Source organism: Nymphaea colorata, chromosome 13, assembly GCF_008831285.2.
Source record: "Nymphaea colorata isolate Beijing-Zhang1983 chromosome 13, ASM883128v2, whole genome shotgun sequence".
In the NCBI taxonomy this organism is placed as follows: Eukaryota; Viridiplantae; Streptophyta; class Magnoliopsida; order Nymphaeales; family Nymphaeaceae; genus Nymphaea; species Nymphaea colorata.
Window position 1 is genome coordinate 4,668,099 of NC_045150.1, and position 26,296 is coordinate 4,694,394.

General features: G+C 37.8%; 2 protein-coding genes across 6 annotated transcripts in view; one reads left to right on the forward strand and one right to left on the reverse strand.

Moving 5' to 3' along the window:
* LOC116266909 (cycloartenol synthase 2-like) overlaps positions 1-18,752 on the reverse strand; it is a 59,245-nt gene extending 40,493 nt beyond the window's left edge. For 3 of the 4 annotated variants that reach the window (XM_031648388.2, XM_031648389.2, XM_031648387.2), the window contains exons 1-5: positions 18,362-18,752; positions 17,004-17,189; positions 16,645-16,734; positions 16,315-16,512; positions 15,030-15,114 (exon numbers count right to left, since the gene is read on the reverse strand). In XM_031648388.2, the coding sequence (XP_031504248.1) occupies positions 15,030-15,114; positions 16,315-16,512; positions 16,645-16,734; positions 17,004-17,189; positions 18,362-18,562 (760 nt within the window). In that variant the 5' untranslated portion in view covers positions 18,563-18,752. The remainder of the gene's footprint in view (positions 1-15,029; positions 15,115-16,314; positions 16,513-16,644; positions 16,735-17,003; positions 17,190-18,361) is intronic. The other variant, XM_031648386.2, reaches the window with a different exon arrangement.
* On the forward strand, positions 3,559-7,277 carry LOC126410683 (uncharacterized). 2 transcript variants are annotated; one of them, XM_050081198.1, is made up of 2 exons: positions 3,559-6,888; positions 6,975-7,277. In XM_050081198.1, the coding sequence occupies exons 1-2, from the start codon at positions 6,434-6,436 to the stop codon at positions 7,147-7,149; spliced, it is 630 nt and encodes a 209-aa protein (XP_049937155.1). In that variant the 5' UTR covers positions 3,559-6,433; the 3' UTR covers positions 7,150-7,277. Both variants share the same exon structure in this region; 1 of them encodes a protein (XP_049937155.1).
* Positions 18,753-26,296: the final 7,544 nt, after the last annotated feature.

The window sequence follows — 26,296 nt, forward strand, 5'->3', positions numbered from 1 at the left end:
CTCGCCACTCTCTTTCCCCTTTTCCGTTGGTTCCCTACCGCTCGACCCTCTTCTCACTCACCCGCACTCCCCCACCTGCTCTTTCTCTCTTTTCTCACCCCCACTGCCGTTTTCCCCCTTGACCGAACTCCTCCTCTCTCTGTCTCTCCTCTCTGTCAACGTCCCTTTTCTCTTGTTCATTTCAGTTTTTCCCACTACTACCGTGGGTCTCTCCTAGCAACAAATTTTATGTTGAACTTTTTTGGGCGTGTGTTGACTCTTTCTATTGCATTTTGGGGTTGGATTGCAGTTTAGGGACGTTTATCCCCTCTTACCAGCTAGTAGGGCGTATGGTGAGCAGCGACAGCAAGTAATCTCGAGCATTGGCACTTGATCGGACGTGTGAAGTGGTTGCTAGAAGGGTTGTAACAGTTTGGACGTTTGTTTTGGGGTGAGCGATACCTAATCAAGCTCAAAGTAATAAATATTATCTTCTAAAGCATGTATAATTATTGTTCGAGCATGCTAGAGTTTAGAATTGATGATTTTGGGACGCATGTTAGTGATTTTGTTTCTGGGGGAAACTTAGGATTTGCGTTGGAAAGTAATGATTCATGTATTTAATGATCGTTTAAGCATGATGGATTAATTTTTGAAGCTTTAAGGAAGCATGGTAGAGATTGTGAGGTTGTGGGGAAGATTTAAAACCGTCTTAGGGAGTGTAGCGCAGACTTTTGTGAACACGGGTGTATCATGAAGTTAATTAGGGAAAATATACGTATTGAGATGTGACTTGGGGTTGATGTCTTACTTAAAGAACGTTATTGAGGAAGGAATTAGTGATGGATTAAATGATGGTTGAGGGTTTTGATATTTCGAGGCAACGTCAAGACGTAAAGGAGGAGGCCTATTGGAGAGCTTGTTGGTCGACACTACCTGTCGACACCCTCTTGAAGCGACGACACGTGCTTCAAGGATTTTATTTTTGTATTTGTTCGTTTCTGTTTGAATGGTGTAGGTATCTAGTAGAAACCTTATTCTTGTTTATGTTTGCAGGTGCACCGGGCACATCCCGTCGTCCTTGAGTTCGAAGCTTGAGGCATTTTGAAGAATTTGGTGAGCGCGCCACAGGTATGGCGACATTCCAGGCAAATCCCTGCCTGGGGCAAATGTTTGATTGTGTGTTCCTAGGATCAAGGGATCCTAGGATTGTGATGTTAATTGATTGACTGTTTTGTGAATGAGTATATGTATGTTGCTTATATGATATGAATGGGTTAGAAAGATTATTAGTCATTTGTTTTGAAAATGTTACGCATTGGCATGTGCATGCTAGAAATGATATCTGTTTAGGACAAATGAGGCGGGGTATCGAGTCGAGTGTCTCCTCGACCCCAATTGTGCATTAGAAAGCATCATAGAATGATAACTGCATAGGACAGCTACGAGCCAACCGTAGATCGAGACTACTCTCTGTGGATTGGCTAAGTTTTTCAAAAAGGTGATTGACGTGATTGATGAGGATTGATGTGATGATTGATATGAATGTGTATGTTGTTGCATATCCATTGCCATGGGCAATGATGCAAATGGATGCTTTGGAGGGTAGTTGTACCCGTATGGTATGACAGCTAGCAATGACTGTTACTTTATGTATAGACCTCATGTGGAGGTAATCGAAGGTGTGGGTGCACTCGTGAAGTGTACTAACCTCATGTGCTAGCCAGTCATCTTGTGAATGTGTAACTATAATGATAAGAATGAATAACTAAGAGATGAGAGGCCAGTGGGATGTGAGGCCAGTGGGAGACGTCCCCCTTATTTGCCACTGGTCTCGCCTGTCAGAGCGCAGGCGGTGCAAGGCCCCAGGGTTCTATTGTGTGTTGTGCTTGGAGCATTGGGCTCCCGCCTTCCCAACCTGGGTGTCCTAGGGAAGGCTGAGTATCTCACCTTGGACTTCACACATCCAGGGATGAGTGCTCTACCGCTGCAGCGGGTGAAATGGATCCATACTGTTATGGGCCACCACGAGGGTTGTCTCTCAGCTGTAGGCCGCCCGCGGTGTGCACGTGCCTATGTTGCACCCATATGAACTGTTAATGTACTAAAGTTAATGAAAATGTAATGTGTTTGATAGAATGCATGTGACTGACGTATATGTGATTGATATGAATGCAAGTGTTATGTTTAAGCATGCTTCGCATGTGACTGATGTTGTGTTAGTGTGGCCATCAAGTAGCTTTTACGTGTCGTACTCTGACAAGACATGACGATAGATGGGTTGATATTTGTTCTTTTATTTGAGCCTTACTTGAGAGGGTTTGGACTTTTCCTGGCTTGTTGCCATACTGCGAAGGCTAAGCCTTCAGTTGTTTTCTTTTTTTCAGGTTTTGGTGGACCCGGGGCAGCAGGCTGAGCAGATGGCTATACTCATGTCCTACTGGGGAGGTTTTGGGTTTCGGTTTCTGTAGTGCCGGCACGTCGGGTTTTGGTTTTACTGATGCCTTGTTTTTTATTAGGCATCGATGTTGTGATTTTGGGGCATTTTTGTCAAATGTACAGTTGAACTGAAATGCTATATAATGGAAAGTTTGCCCCATTGTTTTGAATTGTTTGGCTCATTTCTTTTTGAACTATTGTGTAGTCACACCTCGATGTTGGATGTTAGAAAAAAAAATGTTTGAGTGTCAAAAGGTCGGGGTGTGACAGGACCCTTCTCATAATCCTTCGCCAACGGTTTCTCAGGAGGTAAGTACATCTGAAGTGCATAGCCCTAGTCATTTTGATCCCTGTCAAGACTTACCTATTGCTCTTTGCAAAGGCAGGAGACAATGTATTTTACATCTTATATCTCATTTTGTGTCTGCTGATGGTGTTGGTAAATGTTGAAATTAGAAAGTTTGTTTTTAAATGTGGTAGTTATTTGATTATTTAAGAGTTAGGGTTCCTTTTTGTCCTTTTAATATTTTATTTGTTCTTCTCTTGTAACTGTCTCAGTCGTGCCCTAATCTCCCTTTAAGTTGAGATTAGAGCACGAGATTAATCATAAGTTTTCTTGCCTCTCTCTCTCTCTCTCTCCCACTCTCGTTCTTCCCTTCTTCATCACGTAACATGGTATCAGAGCCTACGTTGGTGTGATCGACTCAAGTTTGCTGGCGTGATCCTCTCGTGCCTTCCTTGCGGTATTGATTCAGTCTGCTGGTGTGAACCATTCATCTCAGATTTCTCGTACGTGAGCATCTCAAGTTGTTGCTGGCGTGATCGCTGGTTTCTCTTATTTTTCTTCTTGAGTGGAAGAGGACCTGATCTCGCCTATGTGGAAGGCGTGATCAGATCCTCTAGTGGAGTGCGTCGACAAGGTTATGGGCTGTTGATGGACGCTGTTGAGAGTATTTGAGTGGAACGTTATGCTATTAGTGGCTGCGGTGTAAGGTATGATAGAAGTTTTGGTGACGCATAACAGGTTTTGCTATTTTTTTTTACGAAAGATATGGACCTGCTGTTTAAGAGTTGAGGTTGGGAATAGTAGAAGCAGCGGCAGACCTTGTTTGTAAGGTTTTTTTTTTTCAGCAAGTTATTTTCTGGCGTGTTTTTCAGCAGGCTGTATTCCCTGTTCTTGTCTGACGTGTTTGTTCAGCAAGTTATTTCCAGCAAGTTGTTATTTTCTGGTGTGTTTTTCAGCAGACCATTTTCAGCAAGTCACTATTTTCAGCAAGTTATTCCCTGTCCGTTTCTGGTGTGGTTTCAGCAGGCTACTTTTATTTGCTGTTTGGGAATGTGAAAGAAACGTGTGCATGTTCCTTTGTTTCGTGTTATTCCTGTTGTCCACGTGAAGTTGCTGCTTATATACAGTTTATCGTGGTATTCTTATCCTTGCTGTGATTTATTATGGCTGAGAGCCGCAATTCCGAGGGTGGTAACGATCACAAAGGAGGTGGAAATCCCTTCTCCTATGGATCTACAGTTAAACTAGATGGACACAACCTATGTCACACGGATACGGCAAACTGGGTCGAGTACCGGTGTCGACACGCGGACACGGGGATCTCGACACGGCGATACGGCTGGATACGTTTTGGATCGGGTCTGGGTCAGACCCGATCCAAACCACTTGTATAACCGATTTTTTAACCCGCGTTTTGTTTTACGCACTAACATCTACCCTCGACGCTCGACCTTCGTTTACCCTCCACGGCTTCCGCAGCAGGCTGGCAGCACAGTAAGGCAATGGCGGGCGACGGCGAGCTCCGGCGATCGACGGCGACTTCCGGTGGCGTCCGGCGGCAGCCAGCGACAGACAGGTAAGTGTTTTGTCGATTATTTTCGATAATAGAAGTTAGGGTTTCAACTTTTATTTGGGGATTTTTTACATTGGGTATTAAAATCTGATTTGGGGATGTTTTGGTTTGAAGATTGGACGGTTTAGAATCATATTCTTCAATGCTATGTGCGATGTTTTCTTTTTTTTTGTTTGATTTTGGGATTTGGGGATTTTGCCGTTTTGGGTGTATAACCGATTTGGGGATTTTGCCTTCGCTGTTGTTCATGATGCTAGACAATGATGAATACGTGATATCTAGATGGCATTAACATATAATTTACCATTCGTGAATGTTCCTGTTCACTGTTCACTATTCACTTCAGCCTTCGCTATTGTTCATGTTTCTTTTAGTTTTAGGCTTTAACGAACTGCTTCTGTTCCTGTTCACTATTCAGTCTGGCAGTACTATCATTTACAATTCCTGAATGTTCCTGTTCACTATTCAGCCTTCGTTCTGCTTCTGAATATCTGAAGTTTTGTGACTGCAGTGCATGTTTATACTTTGTCAGTTTGTTGTATTGTTTTATTTCATAAATTTTATGTTCATTATACGTTTTTTCCATTTTTTTATTATGTTTAATCTAGTATGGCGAGCAAAGGAAAAACAGTGTCTCAGTCTCAAGACTCTCAACCTACAAGTTGTGGTTCTGGATCAGCTACACCTCAGCCACCATTATGGTCATACGTGAATCTAATGGGGAAACCTCCTGGAGGCGGTGGAAATGCTTTTTTTAGGTGTAATTTTTGTGAGGGACAGTTCAATGGATCATATACAAGAGTGAAAGCACATCTATTAAAAATCAGTCAAAAAGGAATTCAACCATGTAAGAAAATCACTAACGAGACTTTGGCTCAGTTGAAGAAAGAACAAAAAGCCTTTGAGAATAAGAAAAGCACATCATCTGGATCTGGTTTCATTGACATTGCTTCAATTTTACATGATGATATTCAGAATCCTACCAAAAAAAGAAAAGTTGTTGATGTTCATCAGAAATCAATTAAGGATTCATTTAGTTTACAAGGACGGCGAGAATTAGATCTAAAAGTGGCGACATTTTTCTATGCTAATTGCATACCATTTAATGTAGCTAGAAGTCCATATTGGAGAGACTTAGTTACATCTATTGCAAATTCTAACTTGACTGGGTATGTTCCCCCTAGTTCTGAAAGGCTTCGCACTGTACTACTAGAATAACAGATGACTCGAGTGAACAAATTGTTAGAGTCTCAAAAGTTCACTTGGGATCAACACGGAGTTTCTATTGTTTCTGATGGCTGGACAGATTTGCAACGACGCCCTCTTATTAATTTCATTGCAACTTCAGCAAATGGACCAATTTTCTTGAAAGCAATAGATGCATCTGGTGAATACAAAAGTGCTGAGTATCTGAAAGGATTGTTTATGGAAATAATTGAAGAAGTGGGGAAAGAAAACGTTGTTCAGCTAATTACAGACAATGCACCTGTATGTAGAGCAGCTGGTATTGCGATAGAAAAGGAGTACCCTCATATCTTTTGGACTTCTTGTGCAGTTCATAGCTTAAATTTGGCTCTAAAGAGTATATGCAATCCACCAAGTAAAGAGCAAGATCCTCATGCTTATGAATTATGTTCGTGGATTGAAGACTTGGAAAAGGATGTGAGGAACATCAGAAATTTCATAGTAAATCATCAACATGCACTTTCCATTTATAACAAGCATTCTGATCTAAAATTATTAAGAGTTGCAGAGACACGTTTTGCATCTCTAATTGTTATGGTCAAAAGGATAAAAAGGGTGAAAAGTGCATTGATCAGTATGGTGACTGATGATGATTGGAGTTTCTACCGTGCTGATGATGATGACAAAGCTCAAGCAATCAAAGGAATGATTCTTGAAGACAAGTGGTGGGATCAAATCTTTTATTTTCTTGCATTCACAGAGCCGATCTGGGAGATGTTGAGAGTTCTTGATTGTGATAATTCAACGTTGCACTGTGTGTATGAGATGTGGGACACTATGATTGAAAAAATCCAAGAGGTTATTTTTAAGCATGAAAAAAAAGTATTGCACTTGAAGATTCAGCATTTTTTGATCATGTGCATAGAATATTGATTGCAAGATGGGATAAAAGTAGCAATCCTCTTCAATGCATGGCACATACATTAAATCCTAAATATTATGGAAAAAAGTGGCTTACAGGGGGTGTTGGAAGAACCCCACCACATCTGGATCTAGAATTATCAACAAACAGAGTAGCATGTATTAATAGGATTTTCATTGATGTACATCAAAATCGCCGAGCTAATGATGAGTTTGAAAGGTTTTCTACTGGAATTGGAGAAGATGTAGGTGCAACTGTAGACAAAGATAATTATCCATCTTTATCTTGGTGGATTAAACATGGAACTGCTTATCCTACTCTTCAATACCTTGCTTTCAGATTGCTAGTTCAACCTGCTACATCTTCATGCAGTGAGAGAAATTGGAGTACATATTCACAAATCCACACTATAAAACGAAATAATCTCACAAGCAAACGTGCAGAAAATCTGGTTTATGTGCATTCTAACCTTCGGCTTCTATCACGGAACAAAGAAGAATATAGGTAAATTAAGTATATGATTTATTGATTTAGATGTTTCTCTTCTTATTCGCTAACATCATAATAATTACAATTTTTTTGTCTTGTAGGGAAGGAGAAACTAAATATTGGGACGTGAATGTTGACGACTTTAACTTAGAACAAGAGAATGAACTTGAAGTTGTTAATTCAAGATTCGAAGAACCTTGTATTCCCTCAACATCTTCTATTGTGGAAGAAGAGGAGATTGGGGAGAACGATGATTTGGGCATTGATGATGACTAGAATGATGATGAACAATGTTTTGTGATGATTGATGAACAATGTTTTGTAACTTTCTTTGAGACTTTCTTGCTTATGTCTTAGCAGTTATCACTTTTGAGATTGGTGATGAACAATGTTTTGTTTGAGACTTTCTTTATTATCATTTTTAATTTTTTTGAATATAATATTCGCCATATCCGCGTATCCTAAAATTTTGAAATGTCGTGTCCCCATACCCGTACCCGTATCCATAGGATACCCGTACCCGTATCCGTGTGACATAGGACACAACTATGAACTGTGGTCCAGATCCTTTATGTTGTCAGTTAAAGGTCATCGGAAGAGACACATAATTGAAGAGGATGAGCCTACTAACAAATCAGGGAAGTACATAACCTGGGAAGAGGACGACAGCATGGTAATGTCGTGGATTATGAATAGTGTTCAACCTCATATTGCTTCTACTATTACGTACTATACTACTGCGAAGGAGATGTGGGAATTTCTTAGACAGACATATTCTCAAGATAAGAATGTAAGTAAAATCCTTCAAGTTGAAGAAGAGTTGCACAATCTCCGACAGGGAAGTCAAGATTTATCTCAATACTTTGCCACAGTTAAAGCCACTTATGAACGTTTGAAATTCTTGCGTCCTCCGTACAAATCGTGTTATAAGTCACACTTTGAACCTACTATGGTTGCAAAGTTTTTTGCTGGTCTCTCTCCTGAATATGCTGCTGCTAAGGATCAGATGCTCACTGGAAGTGAAATTCCTGACCTCTCTGATGCGTACAACAGACTTAGCCGTCTTGCTATCAGTCTGTCTCAACCAGCTGGTGTGACGCCTGCCTCTGCACTTGCTGTGGGGGTGGTCGTGGTCATGGCTCCACCTATAGTACAAGAGGAAGAGGTATAGGTCGTGGAACTGGAGGCCGTGGGAGGTTCCAATGCACCTATTGTGGTAAGATTGGTCATTTAGAGGATCGCTGTTGGGATAAACATGGTCGCCCATCCTCTTTGTCACAGGGAAGAAATATGGTCACCAAACAGGGCAAGAGCTCTACTTACTCGTCTATGGAATCTGCACAGACTGCCACTCCTACAGTGGAGGACTCTTCGCCTAGTATAGCTCCAGAGACAGTTAGCATTGACAAAGTTGAGTATGAGCAATTTTTGGCACACAAAGCCTCACAGGATTCAGCTACTACAGCGGTGACTGATCGAGCCTTCTCAGCGGGTCCTTCCACGTCTGACTCAGGTACTTCGTGGATTATTGATTCAGGAGCATCGAGACATTTCTACAGCAGACCCGAGTCTTTTACTACTCTGCATAAATTTCCCCAGCCACGTCATGTAAAAATTGCAGATGGTAGACTGTCACCCATATTGGGTTCTGGAGATGTGAAACTTTCTAAGTCTATGACTATTTCACATGTTTTATATGCTCCTGAATTTCCATCTCATTTACTCTCAGTTAAACAATTGACTACTGATTTACACTGTCGTATTATTTTTTACTCTAGTTCATGCTCATTTCAGGACTTGCAAACTGGGAAGACGATTGGTGGCGGCTATGAGAAAGGGGGTGTCTACATCCTGTCGACTCCTATGGGCCTTGCTGCTACCTCCTCTACATCAGAGTCTACAGTCTTCCAGTGGCATCTCCAGCTTGGTCACCCTTCAGCACCCAAGCTCCGTTCTCTCCTTCCTAATCTCTCTATTCCAGAGTCTTTTCAATGTGAGGCTTGTCAACTGGGCAAGCACACACGTAGTAGTTTTCCTTCGAGTCTTAGTCCTTCCAGTCAAGGGTTATTTGATCTTCTTCATGTTGATGTGTGGGGGCCTAGCAGGGTTGCTAGCCGAAATAAGTTTAGGTACTTTCTTGTCGTTGTTGATGTTTATTCTCGAGTCAGTTGGGTATTCCTTTTGAAGGAAAGGTCTGAAGTTATTTGTATTCTCAAAAACTTGATTATTGAAATAAAGACTCAATTTGGTTCTGTGGTTAAGTGTATCCGCACTGATAATGCTCTTGAGTTCAAATCATCTATCTTAATGACCTTTTATGCTGAAAATTGTATCTCTCCCCAATTCACTTGTCCTCATACCTCACAACAGAATAGAGTTGCTGAACGAAAGCATCGGCAACTTCTAACTGTTGCTCGTACCCTCATGCTTCATAATCATGTTCCTGCATACTTATGGGGTGATGCCATACTCATGGCTTGTCACCTGACCAATCGTTTGCCGTCATCCTCCATTGACCACAAAGTACCTATCAAACTTGTTTATCCCAATCGAAGCTTGTTTTCCGTTGCACCAAAAGTTTTTGGTTGTACCTGTTTTGTACACATTCTTGGGCCTAAACGTGATAAACTTGCTACTCAAGCCATTAAGTGTGTGTTCATTGGCTATCCTCGAAACCAAAAAGGGTACAAGTGTTTTGAGCCGGTAACTCACAAAGAGTATATCAGTGCGGATGTCACTTTTTTTGAGTCTCAGTCTTACTTCAGTCATACTTCTGCCTCAACTGAAGTACCATGTCCTATCCCGTTACCTATTCCTCCTATCCCGTTGCAATCCTTTCCATCTCCTACTCTCACTATGAATAGGTTTCGGGATCCCCCATTGGTCTACACTCGACGACAGGACTCCTCTCATGGTCGACCATCAGACTCTTCTCAAGATGTAAGCCCCACTGAAATAAGTATACCTGGTGTTGTTCCTTTAGATGACTTGCCTATAGCCCTGCGCAAAGGCAAGAGACAGTGTACCATGCATCCTATCTCTCACTTTGTTTCCACTACCCATCTTGATGGTAACTTACAACAGTTTCTGAAGGCTATGACAGTTCATACTGTCCCAACTTGTCATCAACGGGCCTTACTAGATTGTAAATGGCGAACAGCTATGCAAGATGAGATGGATGCTCTCGTACAGCGTGGTACCTGGGAGTTGGTTGATCCACCTAAAGATTGTGACATCGTTGGTTCCAAATGGGTATTTACAGTCAAATATAATTCAGATGGGTCGTTAGAGCGATACAAGGCTCGATTAGTAGCTAAAGGTTACACTCAGACATACGGGGTTGACTTCTTTGAGACGTTCTCTCCAGTGGCACGATTGAGCACTATTCGCCTTATTATTTCTGTTGCAGTACACTCTGATTGGCCTATGTATCAGCTTGATGTGAAGAATGCTTTTTTGTATGGTGATCTTGAGGAGACTGTATATATGCAGCAACCACCAGGGTTCGAAAGACAGGGGGAGTGTAGTAAAGTATGTCGGTTGAAGAAGGCCATCTATGGACTCAAACAAAGTCCTAGGGCATGGTTCCACAAATTATCAGAGGTGGTTTCACAATGTGGATTTGAACGATCTCCGTTGGATCATTCCCTATTCATCAAGAAGACCTCCACAGGTATAGTTGTCATGATAGTTTATGTTGATGACATTATCTTGACAGGTGATTGTGGTCGAGAAATATCTACTACTAAGGTCTTTCTTCAAAAACATTTTGTCACAAAGGATCTTGGTCAATTGAGATATTTTCTTGGGATTGAAGTTGTGGAAAACAAAGAAGGTGTAGCATTGTCTCAAAGGAAGTATGTCCTTGATTTACTGCAGGACACAGGGATGCTAGGGACCAAGCCGGCTAATCTCCCTATGAACCCACGTATTCACCTTCATGATGATCAATCAGAACTAGTAGATTCTCGATCTTACAGGTCTCTCATTGGAAAACTACTTTATGTTACTGTAACAAGGCCAGACATAAGCTTTGCTGTTGGAAAATTAAGCCAGTTTATGGAAAAGTCTAGAAAAGTCCACTGGGATGCAGCGATGATGGTATTGAAATACCTAAAATCATCCCCAGGCAAAGGCCTCTTCTTTAAGAAGGGTGAATCTCTTGATGTTGTTGCTTATAGTGATGCTGACTATGCAGGGTCTGTTGATGATAGAAGGTCTACAACTGGCTTTTGTGTCTTTGTTGGAGGTAATCTCATATCATGGAGAAGCAAGAAACAAAATGTAGTCTCTAGATCAAGTGCAGAATCTGAATATAGAGCAATGGCTCAAATGGCGACTGAGATTACGTGGGTTAAATCTATGCTAACGAATATGAGTATTCATGTTCCTCTTCCTATGAAAATGTACTGTGATAACAAGACATTGCAAACAATCTTGTATTTCATTAAAGAACAAAGCACATTGAGGTGGATTGTCATTATATTCGTGACCTTATAAAAGAAGGTGTGGTGTCCACTGTTCATGTTGCTTCTGAAGACCAAGCAGCAGATATGTTTACTAAAGCTCTTCCAATTGGTGATTTCTCTAGATGTTGTAACAAGCTGAGCATGGTTGATATCTATGCTCCAGCTTGAGGGGGAGTGTTGAAATTAGAAAGTTTGTTTTTAAATGTGGTAGTTATTTGATTATTTAAGAGTTAGGGTTCCTTTTTGTCCTTTTAATATTTTATTTGTTCTTCTCTTGTAACTGTCTCAGCCGTGCCCTAATCTCCCTTTAAGTTGAGATTAGAGCACGAGATTAATCATAAGTTTTCTCGCCTCTCTCTCTCCCTCTCTCCCACTCTCGTTCTTCCCTTCTTCATCACGTAACAGTAAAAATATGCAACAGTTCATTCAAGCTCTGGCTGCTCATACAGTTCCTACGTGTCACCAGCAGGCTTTATTAGACACCCAATGGAGACGGGCTATGCAAGATGAGATGGATGCTTTAGTGCAGAGAGGCACTTGGGAACTTGTTGATCCTCCTCGTCGTTGTGATATTGTTGGCTCAAAGTGGGTATTCACACTGAAATATAATTCTGATAGTTCTATGGAACAATACAAAGCTCGGTTGGTTGCTAAGGGCTACATGCAGACCTACGGTGTGGATTTCTTTGAGACCTTCTCTCCAGTTGCTCGGTTGGAAACCATTCGTCTTATCATTTCTGTGGCTGTCCACCATGACTGGCACATGTATCAATTGGATGTCAAAAACGCCTTTTGTACAGTGATCTCGATGAGACTGTCTATATGCAACAACCACCAGGATTTGAACGACAGGGGGAGTGTGGCAAAGTGTGCAAGCTGAAGAAAGCTATTTATAGACTCAAGCAGAGTCCTCGTGCATGGTTTCACAAGTTTTCCGAGGTAGTCTCAAAGTGTGGCTTTGTGAGATCTCCTCTTGATCATTCTCTGTTTATCAAGAAGACTTCCAGAGGTATAACCATTCTCGTGGTTTATGTTGATGATATTATCCTAACAGGTGACTCTGATCAAGAAATTTCTGATGCAAAATTGTTTCTTCAAAAACACTTTGTGACGAAAGATCTTGGTCCACTTTGATACTTCTTGGGAATAGAAGTTGCTCGCAATAGGGAGGGTGTTGTTCTCTCTCAACGGAAGTATGTTCTTGATTTATTGCAGGACACAGGGATGCTATGAGCTAAACCGGTTAATTTGCCTATGAATCCACGTATACACCTTCATGATGACCAAACAGAATTAGTGGATTCTAGATCTTATAGATCCCTTATTGGAAAACTACTCTATGTTACTGTGACAAGACCAGACATTAGTTTTGCAGTGGGGAAACTAAGTCAATTTATGGAAAAACCAAGGAAAGTTCATTGGGATGCTGTTTTGATGGTGGTTAAATATCTGAAATCGTCACCTGGCAAAGGCCTTTTGTTCACAAAAGGCAAGACTCTGGAAGTGGAAGCCTATAGTGATGCTGACTATGCTGGCTCAGTCGAGGACAGAAAATCTACCACAGGTTTTGTGTATTTGTGGGAGGCAACCTCATATCATGGAGAAGTAAAAAACAAGGCATGGTGTCAAGATCTAATGCAGAATCTGAATATAGAGCTATGGCTCAAACTGCAACAGAAATGACTTGGGTTAGATACTTAGATCCATGCTATCTAGCCTAAGTGTGTCGATTCCACTTCCCATGAAGATGTATTGTGACAATCGTGCAGCCACATACATTGCTAATAATCCAGTTTTCCATGAGAGAATAAACATATTGAGGTTGACTATCATTATATTCGGGATCTCGTTCAAGGAGGAACCATTGCCACTATTCATGTCTCTTCAGAAGACCAAGCTGCAGATGTCTTCACCAAAGCTCTCCCTATTGGTGATTTCTCTAAATGTTGTGACAAGTTGAGCATGTTTAATATGTATGCTCCAGCTTGAGGGGGAGTGTTGAAATAAGAATGTTTATGTTTTTAGGTGGTTCTTTGTAATATTAAAGAGTTATAAGATCTCTTTAATATTTTCTTTATTTTAGATTGATGTAATCTGTAAATCTTCTTTCTACCCTAATCTCTTTATAATAGAGATTAGGGTTAGTGAATTAAACGTGTTCTTTTCTTCTCAACTCTCACGTCTTCAGCCCTCTCTCTCTCCCTCCACGTTTCAAGGCTGCAACAGTTATTTTGGCCATAACCATCGGTGACTTTCGTGGTCGCCCTCACTGAACCGACTTGAATCTGAACTATGATTCAGATCAAGTCTGACCGAAATTGGATTTCCTTTTCGTTGTCACAGAAAACATGTTGTATTCAAAACTAACGCAAAAAAAAAAAAAAAAAGTTAAAACAGGTCAGATGAAAAAAAAGAAAAAAAGTGTTCTTTTTTTAAAGAAGCCAAACTGAAAAAGCGCACAAATCGCATTTTTCCCTTTTTATTTTTCTTTCGTTGTTTCATTCTTATGCATTTTTTGACATTTTTTAATTACCAGATTTTTATTTTCACATTTTTCACATGTTACTTTTAGGATCTTTCCATTTTAGCTTTTTTAAAGCTTGTCAAGATTTTTCCTAGAAAAAACAATTCTATTTTATTATACCCGAGAAAAACCTCACCGTTTAATACCCAAAGAAGGTATGTGTGACAAGGCTCACTAGTAAGCGAGCAAAAGATTCAGTTTGTGTTCACTCCAACCTGCACTTACTTTCACGCACTTCGGATGGTTATAGGTATTGCTTTTAATTTTTATCTTTCATATGTGTAAATTTGTTTATTGGTTGTTTGAAGTTAAATATAAACTTGAATCATATTGTTTTTGTGTTGCAAGTTGCAATTCAGGATCATCCAAGCATTGGGATGTTAATCTAGAGGACATTGACATGGATCTTGAAAGAGAACATGATTTGCATGCTTTTAATATGGACCTTGGGAACCTATTGTTCCTTCTAATCTTGATTATGAGATTGAGGAGGATCAGTAAAGCAAATTATTTTTAATTTTTAGTATGTTTGTTACCTTCATACCTTGTTTATTAGTTTTTTCTTCATAATTTATAAATTTTGAATCATAAATGTGTTGTTTTGTTTGTTTGAATTCATATACATACATACATACATATATGCATACATACATACACACACACACACACACACACACAACGGTGTCCCCATACCCAAGTTTTTAAAGATGCTCCACACCTGTACCATACGTGACATTGGTTCCAAGAAATGGGTAGAAGCCATGAACGATGAAAGACAGGCCAATGTAGAACTTGAGAAATAATGTATTGACTGTCTGATATGAATGTGGTGAGATGCAAATGAGAATACAGAAAAACTATAAACTAAATGGGAGTGTTGAGAGATACAAAACAATTGAATTCAACTTCTATGGAAATCCAATCTATGGTTGGGAAGAGCAAATGTGAATGAATTCTTCAATATAGACACCAGCTATGGATATCAAACAGAGGTATTTGCTCACGCTTTTTCTTATAGGTTTGCTTGTGTGCAGAAAATTATACTCAAAGATTACCATCACAAAAGCAATTGAACCACAGGAACTACAACCAATTATTGCAAAACAAAGAAAAGCCTTGTATATCCCATAAGCAATTGAGACATCCAAACATTTGATAATTACCTGGGTGCAAAGGGATGAAGTAAGGAAGAAGCCATATTTCAGGGGGCAAGGGATTGTTGCCAGACCAATCATATACTCCAAGCACCTGTGATAGTTATTAATGAAACACCTCAGTTCCTCATCTCTAGAATCGTGCACGTCTATAACATACATCAAGGTTCACCAAAGACGGAATAGGGAGTGTGTTTGTACACTAACAACTTGGCAATCGAAGAATGTTATGCCCATTTATATATTATGCACTGAGTTTCTGCTGAAGCTAATATCCTCAAAGGCTCAAACAACTATAATGACTAAGGATTTTGCACGACATATGCAAACACAAAAGAAAATGCTCTAGTATAAATGTCCAATCTGGTTAAACACACTATATTTGTATTAAAATGACCTCTTTCAGGCTGGTTTTATTTATGATTTTCAATACAAACATTTTAAAGTAATTGGAAAGAGAAAATTAAGAACTACACATTTGGTGCTTTCTCAGTTTTATCAGAGAACTAGCAAGATCTAGAACACACTACGTGGGATTTTCTTGTCTTCACTTGAAAAGTAAACCCCCTGGCATATAATAATCTAAAGAATAAATATGGTTCATGGATTTCTTGATATCATCTTGGGCAATTTACCTGGATATGGAAACTTTGGTTGTTCAAAACGTATCTCACACCTTTACAAGAATTTATGACCTGCAATGTGGGCTTCTCTGCATCCATGTGCTGTGCATGCGTTTAGGCTCTATATGTAAATTGTCGTCACAGATGTCATTCTCAGGAATTTTCTAAGAAAGGTTTTCAGGGTTTCTTCCTTATATTTTTATTTTTCTCGATAAATTCTCAGAAATTCAAGAAAATAAAAAATATGTAGGAAGATAAATAGAAATATTATGAATTTATGAGTTTTCACCTAATTTTCTTGCAAAAATAATAAAAAATATCCAAACTAATTTGTGAAATTTAAAAAGAGAAGAACTAATAATAAAACGTTCAAGTTTTTTGTTGTAAAATCACAACAATTTTCAAATTTTCACCAGCAACTGTGAATGACATAATTGCACAAGTTCTAGTTTGTGTCCTCTGCTTCAATATGACTTGAGAAATCTATTGAGCACACAGTTTATGTTTACATAGTGTTCCTGACAGAAACTAATGAATGTGGTGAGTTTTCATGAAGGATCATGTGTGAAGTATAAACTACTTCTTCCAGCATCACTGGAGCAGCACAGCAACAAAAGCATATTGATAACATCAAACATAAGAAGTTATAGAAGAATAAAGAAAAAATATACCGAAAGCCACATCTTTCCCCAGGATGGTATCGCAGTGACACTGCCATGGTCCAAAATCCACTTTTGTGCTTTGTCCAGTCGACATGATTCCATTCCTTCAAGCCTCTCACCAAGCAATCTTAACGTAACATAGCTTAATGCCGTACAGAACATGGTACTGTGACCTTCAATATGCAAACCCCAGCCTCCGTCTTCATTCTATAATCAAGATAAGGAGATAAGTCCCTTCAAATCTTTTGACAATCTTAGAGAAAACATGCAAGTACAGCACCAGTAAATTGGAGAAAAGAAAAGAGAGAATAAAAAGGATATGTATAAGCTCATCCTTGCCTGATGATTATACAGGTAACGGCACATTTCCTGAATATGTGCTGAAGATAAAACATTATGCAGTGCTCCAGTAACGTATAGAACAATAACCTGTATAAATTATATAAAAACATATTGGCAATTACTTTTTCAACAGAAGTTACAGAAAATAATAGGTTACTTGGAATTTCATATCCCTAAGTTAACAAATGAGACCACTAAGATTACCTTGACACAAGACTGCTTATTATAAATTAAATGCTGAGTGAGAAAAATAAAGAATTGTGGATACAATAGAAGACAGACAATTCCGAAAGGCAAAGCGTATCTGTGGGTGGTACATAGTAGAAATTAGGCATAAAAGAACCTAGAAAACTCACCAACCCAGGCATAAGAAACATAGGACCGCCGTAATCACCAGGCCAATGGCCATCATGTGCTTGAATAGTTGAGTAGAATTTGAGAGCCCTTTGCAAGGTTGCAGTCACTGCCTCTAATGAAACATCCTCAGTCTCTCCTATGCTCACGTGAGGTATTGAAATGTCACAGGGATTTTCTTTTCCAAGCTACAGTTTTGAAAAATACAAGGTCTGAGCACAAGTCTGGCAGCAAAAACGCCATCACTAGGCTAAACAAGCAGGTAGAAACACAGATACTAAAAAAGTTATTCTTTCTAGGAATTTCAGAAGGCAGCCTAGTCCACGTTATTCCAATTTATTTCTTATTTTGCATGGTGAGAAATAAATTGATGAGTATGTCGATGAAAAAGCAAAAAAATGATCATAAAGTAAATGAAACACAAAAGATTGTATATACACTTCAAAACAGGCTAAGAACAATTCATTAACATCAAAACGAATTCAGCAAGAATGGTAAGAAAACAAACAGGACCATATGAAGATGGCTTTGTTACTCTCAAGTTTAAAAAAAAAAATATTACTGATTTTGTTCCGTACAGTTTGGTTAAGTATTAGTTACCCTATTTTCTGTACTAGATTTCATTTGTTCACAATCATAAATAATGCATTCTAACCTAAATCTCTCGCTTCTCCACTTCTAGTGTGTACATTCCACGCGTGAGATCAGAAGGTAATCATCAATTAAATGCCAAAACCAACAACTGTGGAACTCTTTTAATGCTCTGATAGCCTAAACCTACCACAAGTTTGCAATCAACTGCATTACCCAGTCCACACAATCAATAAGAATGACAACCTGAAAGGTCGATATCTAAGAGCAATTAGAGCAAATTCCCATCATTTTCCACAAAATACCGATTAAAGAACTTGACATCTACAAGGTATCTGCAATTCGTTGTGGTGTAAAAATTTACTAAAATCCTGGAGTAAACCATAACGAACAAGTATTTGCAGAAACGGGGGTTTACGTGCCCTTATCAATGCCATTCAGTGAATCAAACAGTCAAGGTTTACGACTATTACTAGAAGAACCACAGAAAGAACAGGCTTCTGAAAAACCAAAGATCGTCCATGCATGAAGGAATTCAAGATTAATCTGGTGACATTTACGCAATTCTCTAAAAAATAACATGAGACGCGCGGGAGTCGCAAACCAGCATTGTCATGACGAGAACACGCCACCTTAGGATAAAACCAAAGGACTAAAATTAGCAATAGAAAACATCGTCCAGCTCAAGGAAACTAGTCGAAGAAAGCCCTCCATGGATCCAAACAGGACCTGACACGATTATCCGCCAAAGAAACAAGCAAATCCTTACCTGCATTCTCATAAGGAGGTCCGAGCTATGCTTCTTGGCAGACCTATGCTTCGTGAAGTTTGCCCGTGCCTCTTCGACGGCCATCCGGTCTTCCTCCGACCCAAAATCGGGATCGAACTCCCACACCTGTCTGCCGACGTGATTGTTGACCGTCCTCAGCCATGGATTTCCTCCTCCCTCCGCCACCTTCAGCCTCCACATCGCCCTTCTCGATCGAACTACCTCCCACAGAGAGAGAGAGAGAGAGAGAGAGAGAGAGAGTAAATGTTGCAGGTTATACCAAAAGTCAGGAACGAGAAATGCTTTTCTAGAGAGACCGGGGCTCCCACTGGGACTGCCACCATGCGACGACAGATTGCAAGCAGCGACTGTTTCCAGGATATGAATTGGGAGGAGCGCGCTCCTGTCGTCTTTCGCAGGCTTTATTTTCATTTAATGAGGAAATTTCTTCATAATTTGAAAACACGAGCTTCTGTCAGTTTTTTTTAGATACGTGACTTATATTTTTTAACATCTCGGAAGCGTGGACGAACTGAAGTGGTCAGACTCAGACCATGGACCTGAATATGGAACTGAATATTTTGAGCTTCACACACACCGCACATATTCAAATGCAGACTGTAAAATTTAAGTCAATCCATTTTGATCTTCGAATATTCTATGCTTACTACCGAAGATTAAGGCGGATTGATTTCATTTTATAGTCTGCATTTGAATAATATTCTGACCTTAATTTGAAATTGAGGGTGGTAAAACCTGATTAACTGTAAATTTTGCTTTAAAAATTGGTGGATCTGGATCTTGATTTTGCATATTATTTCTTAATCTGCAGATTATACATATTGGTGTTCAATGAATAGAGCCAGTACGAGTTTACTCGAACTCGCTTGGCTAAACTCGACTCGTACTCAACTCATTTATTAAACGAGTGTAGTTCGCGACTTGCTTAAATAAATGAGTCAAACTCAAGTAGGTTCTCAGTTAAACTTAAGTATGATTGTGGTAAGAAGTAAAAACATAGCCAAGCGGTGCTCTAGTGAGTGACCTGGAGCCCAACTGGAGCTCGAGCCATGAGTTTTGAGACTCGAGCCAAGCTCAACCTGACCCAGCTTGGCTCGACCTCCGCTATTGTTTTCATAGAGGAATCTGCCTCGTATTGAAACGGTTATGGCCCAACCAAGCCTGCCCAATGAAGGATCGAAATCTTAAATTGTAAATAAATTTGTAATTTTATGTTTATGAAGTGGGTCAGATTCAACTTAATTGGATCTTTGTGTGGTCGGAATCAAATTTGAACTTTATTTTAGTACCAAATCTGAATCTGAATTTTACACCTTGTTAAGATATTTATATACCGGATCCGTTGGATAGACTAAATTTCAAATTTAGTTATGAAGCTAACTACTTAATGTGAGTCATTTGATTAAAAAAAGAAGAAGAAGAAGGAGGAGGAGGAGGAATCCCAAATTTGCCCACCCCCCTACCGAAAACCAACTTATACAAGGAGGGGTACTTTGAAAAGTGGACAAGTTAATCTATCCTAATAACAGTCCTAGTCTTAGTTGGTAGGTCTTCACTTGAATGGGATTCTAAAGTAAGAAGGATCTTTTTGTCCACTCATAAAAAGTTGATACATCCCATTCTACCACTTAATAAAAAGACCTAAAAGTGTTCACCACTTTTTTCTATCTTTAGAGAATACCAAGTTTTTTCTGTTGCTGTTATGTTTCAATTTACTTATCAATATTTTTTTTTTACAGCACAAAAAATTGATGAGTTGACAATTTAAAATGGAAACCAACCGTTTACTACCCTTCGCTCTGTTCTCATGAAAACAACTTTAACCCCTTAACAGCACCCTGGTGTATATGGACAAGCAAATACTTAGGAGCACTAATATATAAACAAGTGAATTTTGTGGGGACTGTATTGGTAATTTTCCACATGAAGTCTATACCTCCCTAGGAAAAAAAAATTATAATATAAAGTAATCATAACGCTTGGCAAAAACAATAAATGGAAAAGTGTATAAGGTTCTCATTTGACAACCTTTCGCAACCCACGCGTCTCCTGGCACAGGATCGCTTTTATTGGCACAATTAAAGTTTTTATGCATCGACATCAACGTCCCGATCGAATCCCATATGGGTTGCCGTCCAACTTAAATCCCAAGTAACAGTAATAATTTGGCCGGCATTGGATGTGGATCACTCGATGGCTAATAATTAGGTAACCGAAGGTTTTAATGTTCATCATTTATGCACGTCATGCTTGGGATTGTAGTTGGCAGAAGTGTAATTAGACTCACAGTCGATTTTGTTGGCTTCATCAAGTATTTAAATAACCATAATGTAAATCAGTGCAATTGAATTAGCGAGTTAGAGCCGAGTCAGGTTGAGTCCAGCCGAGTTAGGGGCAAATTGGGCCAAATCTTGACTCGTGGCCAGATTTGTTGGCAAACCAAGCTGACTCGAGAGTTAGCCCAACAAGTTTGCCAACTATAACTTGGACTTTTGAACTTGTAACGACATTTGGCTCCTCCAAACTCCACTTTAATGCATCAACTATTAACTCAATATTTGCTGTTCCCTCACTATGTTGAGGTCACGGGCAGAGTGAAGGGGGCAGCATGGGCCTTGGCCCTCCATAAGATCCTAAAAAACTTTAACAATTTATATGTAAATCTAAAAAAAATTAATATATATATATATATATATATATATATATATATATAATTTAAAAATTTCTATTTCAACTTCTATTAAATTTTGAAACTATAACTTTGCCCCTGCGACACAGTTTGAGGTGAATACAAAGGAAAAGATTTGAATGAAGGGAGATTAATGAAGGGAATAGAAAGGAAGGGAGGATTACTCGTTAGAAAAGTATGTTTGGATAAAAAAAAAGAAAAGAAAAAGATTTAATTTAATTTATGGAATTTTGTAGATATATTTTTTATACCAGCTAAAAACTATTTTAAATACCATAAACCATAAAAATATAATATTAGAAAATAACTAACTAAAAAATGATATGAAAACATCATAATTGACAAAACAAATTAAATATCTAATACAATATGCAACAATAACAAAAAAAATAATATCTTTGCTAAAAACTGTAAAAAAAAAAAAAAAAAAACTCAACCCTCCTCAACCCTCTGCAAAAACAAAGTATTTAGCTTATATAAAAATAAAAAATATATATATATTTTGGTCCCTATCAAAGTTTTAAAATTATAATTCAAAAAAATTTATAGCTCTAACCTTGCCGATGGACCAGCTGTTCCCCAAGAAAGGAGTAAGAGAAGCTATGGAAGAGATTAGAAGCAGGGAAGAGGGGGAAAGTAGAAAAGGTGGAACTTGGTTAACGAAGGAGGAAGGAAGGGCATGACTTAAGGAGGGAAATGAAGAAGACACGGGCCCGTCAGGTCACTGGCAAGCGCTGGCATCGAGGTTGGAGACCGACCATTTCTCTGGACGATTGCAACTGCAATTATGGTGGTTCCTAAGATTTTCAAGCCGCTATCTCCCTAACTTTATTTATTTAACTTTATTTATTTATATATAGGTGACCTTTAAAGGTTGTTTAAGATGTTCACTAACGGAGGGCATCTACCTAAAACATTAACAAATATGGATGTCAATATAGTTGATTTTGATCAAACATCTGATTGAACTGTTCTTAAAAAAATTATGTATGGAAAAAAAAAATCTAATAGTCAATTATGAAATCAGATCCGCTTCGGATTTAAGAAATGCCATTAAGAACATACATAAATATGTGATCAGACTTTGGTTCCTATCATATAAATAAATATCATATATCCAATGTCTTACATTTTGCAAATTGGCTAGATTTGGTTTAAAATGTGGTTTCAGATTCAGAGATGAATATAAAAAACGAATTGATATCAGATTTTGGTTTCAAATTCGGATATGACCTTTCTTTGTTAGTATTTTAATCTGAATTCGAATCCGAATATGTGTATGTCCGAAAAAACAGATGTGCTTAACGCCCCTACTAATCAAACAAATGCTAATATATACGTCCAAATAATTCACTTTATAACACAAAAATAAAGTATCTACAATATACAAAAATCAACTGCAAACATACATATAAAAATGAAGATCGTCATGTCATGTAAGGTCTCAGCTCTCCTTCAAGATCCAAGCGTGGATACTTCTGTCTTTTGAAATATTCCTTAGATCTGCAAACAATGCTTGAACACACTTAAAGCATAGATCTAATAAGTTAATACACCACAATTGATAAAACAAATCAACAGTAACACTAAGAAAAAGAACTAATCTAAACTGAATTTTGGTAAAGCTTCTATGAAAATTTTAAAGTTAAAACTGTCAAGAAATCCACATTGAATGATATTGGAAGGTGGCTGAAAATTCTGCTACTTTTTAATATTCAAGAATGTTATCAAGAACTTAATTCATGTACTATATCTAACAATACTAAAAGACGCACTATCACTAACCTAAATCCACGCTAAAAAATACGAATAAAAAATTAAAATTTACTGAAAAGGAAAATAATGTAATTGTGGTTTTTAACTAGCTAAAATAGAAGAATAAAAAGGTAAGAATAACAATTATTCTATTCTAATCTAAGAAGGCATCAATTGGACACAAAGAAAATATAATTCATGCATGAAAATGAAGTAGTTCAATGCTAATATAATATATGTGCAATTAAATAATCAAGAAGAAGAAAAAGAAATATAATTACCCAAATGCCTCTCTAAAGGGATGACTGCACCAACAAAGCCTTAACTATGCTATTATATCTGCACTATGATCTAATACTAGTATAACATCAATTAAGTTAATTTTAATTTCAAAGCAATAATATTATGGAAAACAGCAGAAAATAAAGATATTATTACTTCGAATTCAAAATTTTTCTAAAACTACAAAGAGAGACAAAGAGCAAAAATTTTACCCAATCCCTAGTGGTACCTACCCAAAGCCAAAAGTAGGTGGCCACTTCTTTCAGCGGGACCAACTAACTCGTTAAAGTATCATTAACTAAGGACAAAACAGTAAATAGCGAATATTAATTCTTAATTACCTAACTAGCAAAAAATTAGCTAACGTAAATAAATTAATAATTACCTCTGGTTTGAAAAAGGAAAGCAAAGATTAAAGTAAAAAAAAATTAAATCATTAAAGTAAAAAAAATTAAATCATAGTGGCCCCCTACAAGCTAATATATATATATATATATATATATATATATATATATATATATATATATATATATATATATATATATATATAGAGAGAGAGAGAGAGAGAGAGAGAGAGAGAGAGAGAGAGATATATGAAAAAAGAATACATTAAAACATGCAAAGAAATGGATGGCAAGTCGTACGAGAAACAAAAATGGTGAGTGAATCTACCAATAAATACGACATGCCAAAACGCCTTGGCAGTAGCAGTCACGTCAATCACATCAGCATACAGGTTAAAAATAAAAAAGAGTACGGCTCCTCTTTAAATAATACATTCTTTTTTGTGGTCCATTTATGGCAGACTTAAAAGGAGCGGGCCTCACCTCGACTTTTTTTTTTTAAATTATATGTAAATTTTTACTTATTTTATATAAAAATTTAAAAAAATAATATTTTGATCTATGTTAAAATTTAAAAACTTTAAACAAGCAGTTTTTGCACAGCCGTGATACATTGGACAAACCGCAGCAATTGCAACCATGCATTGAATAAATGTGATGTATAAGTAAAAGCTATTACCAACCTAAGGTCATGAGGGGGTTGGTATTAACATAAGCTTACTTGATTTGCCCCCATCACCCAACAACAAAGCATGCCACCTTTTCAAAACCATAGCAGCACCCTTTAAACCCCTTTCCTCATTGGGCAAACAAATTAATTCCCATGCCACACCGTGCCGCTTGGAGGTGGAAGAAAGCGGATTGTCCCATGAGAACGTCAAATCAATAGACTTTGGCACAAGTGACTTGCAACCAGTGGTAGAATCACATGGTGACTGGTGTTGGTAGTTGTCCACATCGATCTCTTAAAATTTTTTTATTTTTAAATAAACGTCTTTAAATATTTGTCCTTATATACATATAAGTGCTCCACCAGATATGAGTATTTTTAAACAAGTGCCGCTCCAACCAATTTTTCTGGCTCTGCCAGTGCTTGCAAGTGGCGATCACTATAACTACTTCCTAAACATTATGTAAATTGTTGTGAATCTAAATAAAGTCTAAACTATGATGCATTAATTGTGAAGTGGTAAGTACAATATGACATCTAAACTTATTAGTATTCTTACTGCCCTCTGAAAGTCAAAACCTCCATCCTTCCTTTCAATCCTCTAGTGTAGAAGGACTACTTTGAGTTCCTGGAGTTGACACTTGTTAATGTCACTAAATATCCTAAAGTTTTAATTAAACTTAAACTAGCTATTTTATTTCTAACATGCTCCTGAATGGGTCACCACTATGAAATATTCTATATATCTAACTTACTAAGAGGGCAGGTGGGAAAGAAGTTTGGGGAACGGCAGAGAGAATCAGCGAATGGATTGAAGTTTCCTTGAAGAAGTCCTTTTAGAGTCCAAGCACTCGCTTACAAAGCCAATTGACAAAGCACTCACAAAGCCTAAATTAGGCAATACATTCATAAATAAATGGTAATATAAATAAACATTCTATGGTAAATTACTCAAATAATTCATTGAATCGATTCTAAGCTAAAGGAATTTAAGTGAAATTAAGCTAAATTGCCTCTATTTTATTTAGGTTGTAGTCAAATAATTCCAAGTAGAATATGAAACTAAGCTTAAAAACTAACAAAATCTTTATTATATTTGGATGAAGGGAAATGAAAGAAAAAAAGGGGGAGATGTATGAAGAGGAAGAAGGAAAAAAAAAGGGGCAAGGAAATCAAATGAGAGAAAGATATGATAAAGGGTTATTTGTATAGAGAGGAAATGAAAGTAAATGAATTGTCTAATATCATGTTAGCTATACAAATGAAAGGAAAACACCCACCACTTTGTTTTTCTACACGCAACCCACACAAATCCCTCTCTCTACATTACATTTTTCTCTCTTTCTTGAATAATTTTTTATTAATTGAAATTATTTGATCATAAATTTCTCTCTCTCTCTCTCTCTCTCTCTCTCTATATATATATATATATATATATATATATATATATATATATATATATATAGACACACATACATACACACACACAATAAGTTGATCAATGGAACCATCTAGGATCCTTAGGATGACATCCAAAGATTTGGCCAAAGCCCAAACGCATCTCTCACATGACTGTTTTACTGACTTAGATGTGGAGCCCATACAGCATATTATTAAGAAAGAAGGCAAATTGGTAAAGAATTCATCCTATGATTCAACTATTTATTTGGATATATGAATGTGGAGCTATCGTACTGCTAGAAACTGTGACTGTGACTGTGACTGATACGATTCAACTATTTATTTGGATATATGATATGATTCAAATCTTATCTGTATACATGGTGTTAGTGAGACTGTGACTGATTTTACATATATATGCAAGCATATCTTTGATACCATATTGTTATTACATTTTTTTTTATTAAAACTATGCCCAAAAGTGTGAAAAAAAAGACTCCTGATTTTTAAGACCAAAACTTTTCACCATACAGTCCAAGACAAACATCCAATTTAACAAAACATGAAAATGACATATACAGATAAAAGCACACAAAGAAGTTATGTGAAAGATTGAATCAAAAATATTGAAAATACAAAGTTCATTTAATAACTCATTTTAAAAGAAACTCTAAAAGGTATAACACGCGAGTCTCTCTCTGTATCTTCCTTTTCTCTCTCTTTTTTTTTTCAGATTTGATTGCAGAAAGAGGCTGCATGGCAGCAGCCCCTTT

What these genes read in the sequence shown, in the direction of transcription:
- LOC126410683 (XM_050081198.1), top strand. Translation starts at nt 6,434, where the DNA reads ATGGCACATACATTAAATCCTAAATATTATGGAAAAAAGTGGCTTACA. An exon ending in CGGAACAAAGAAGAATATAG is followed by an intron (nt 6,889 to 6,974) that starts GTAAATTAAGTA and finishes TTTGTCTTGTAG; the next exon opens with GGAAGGAGAAACTAAATATT.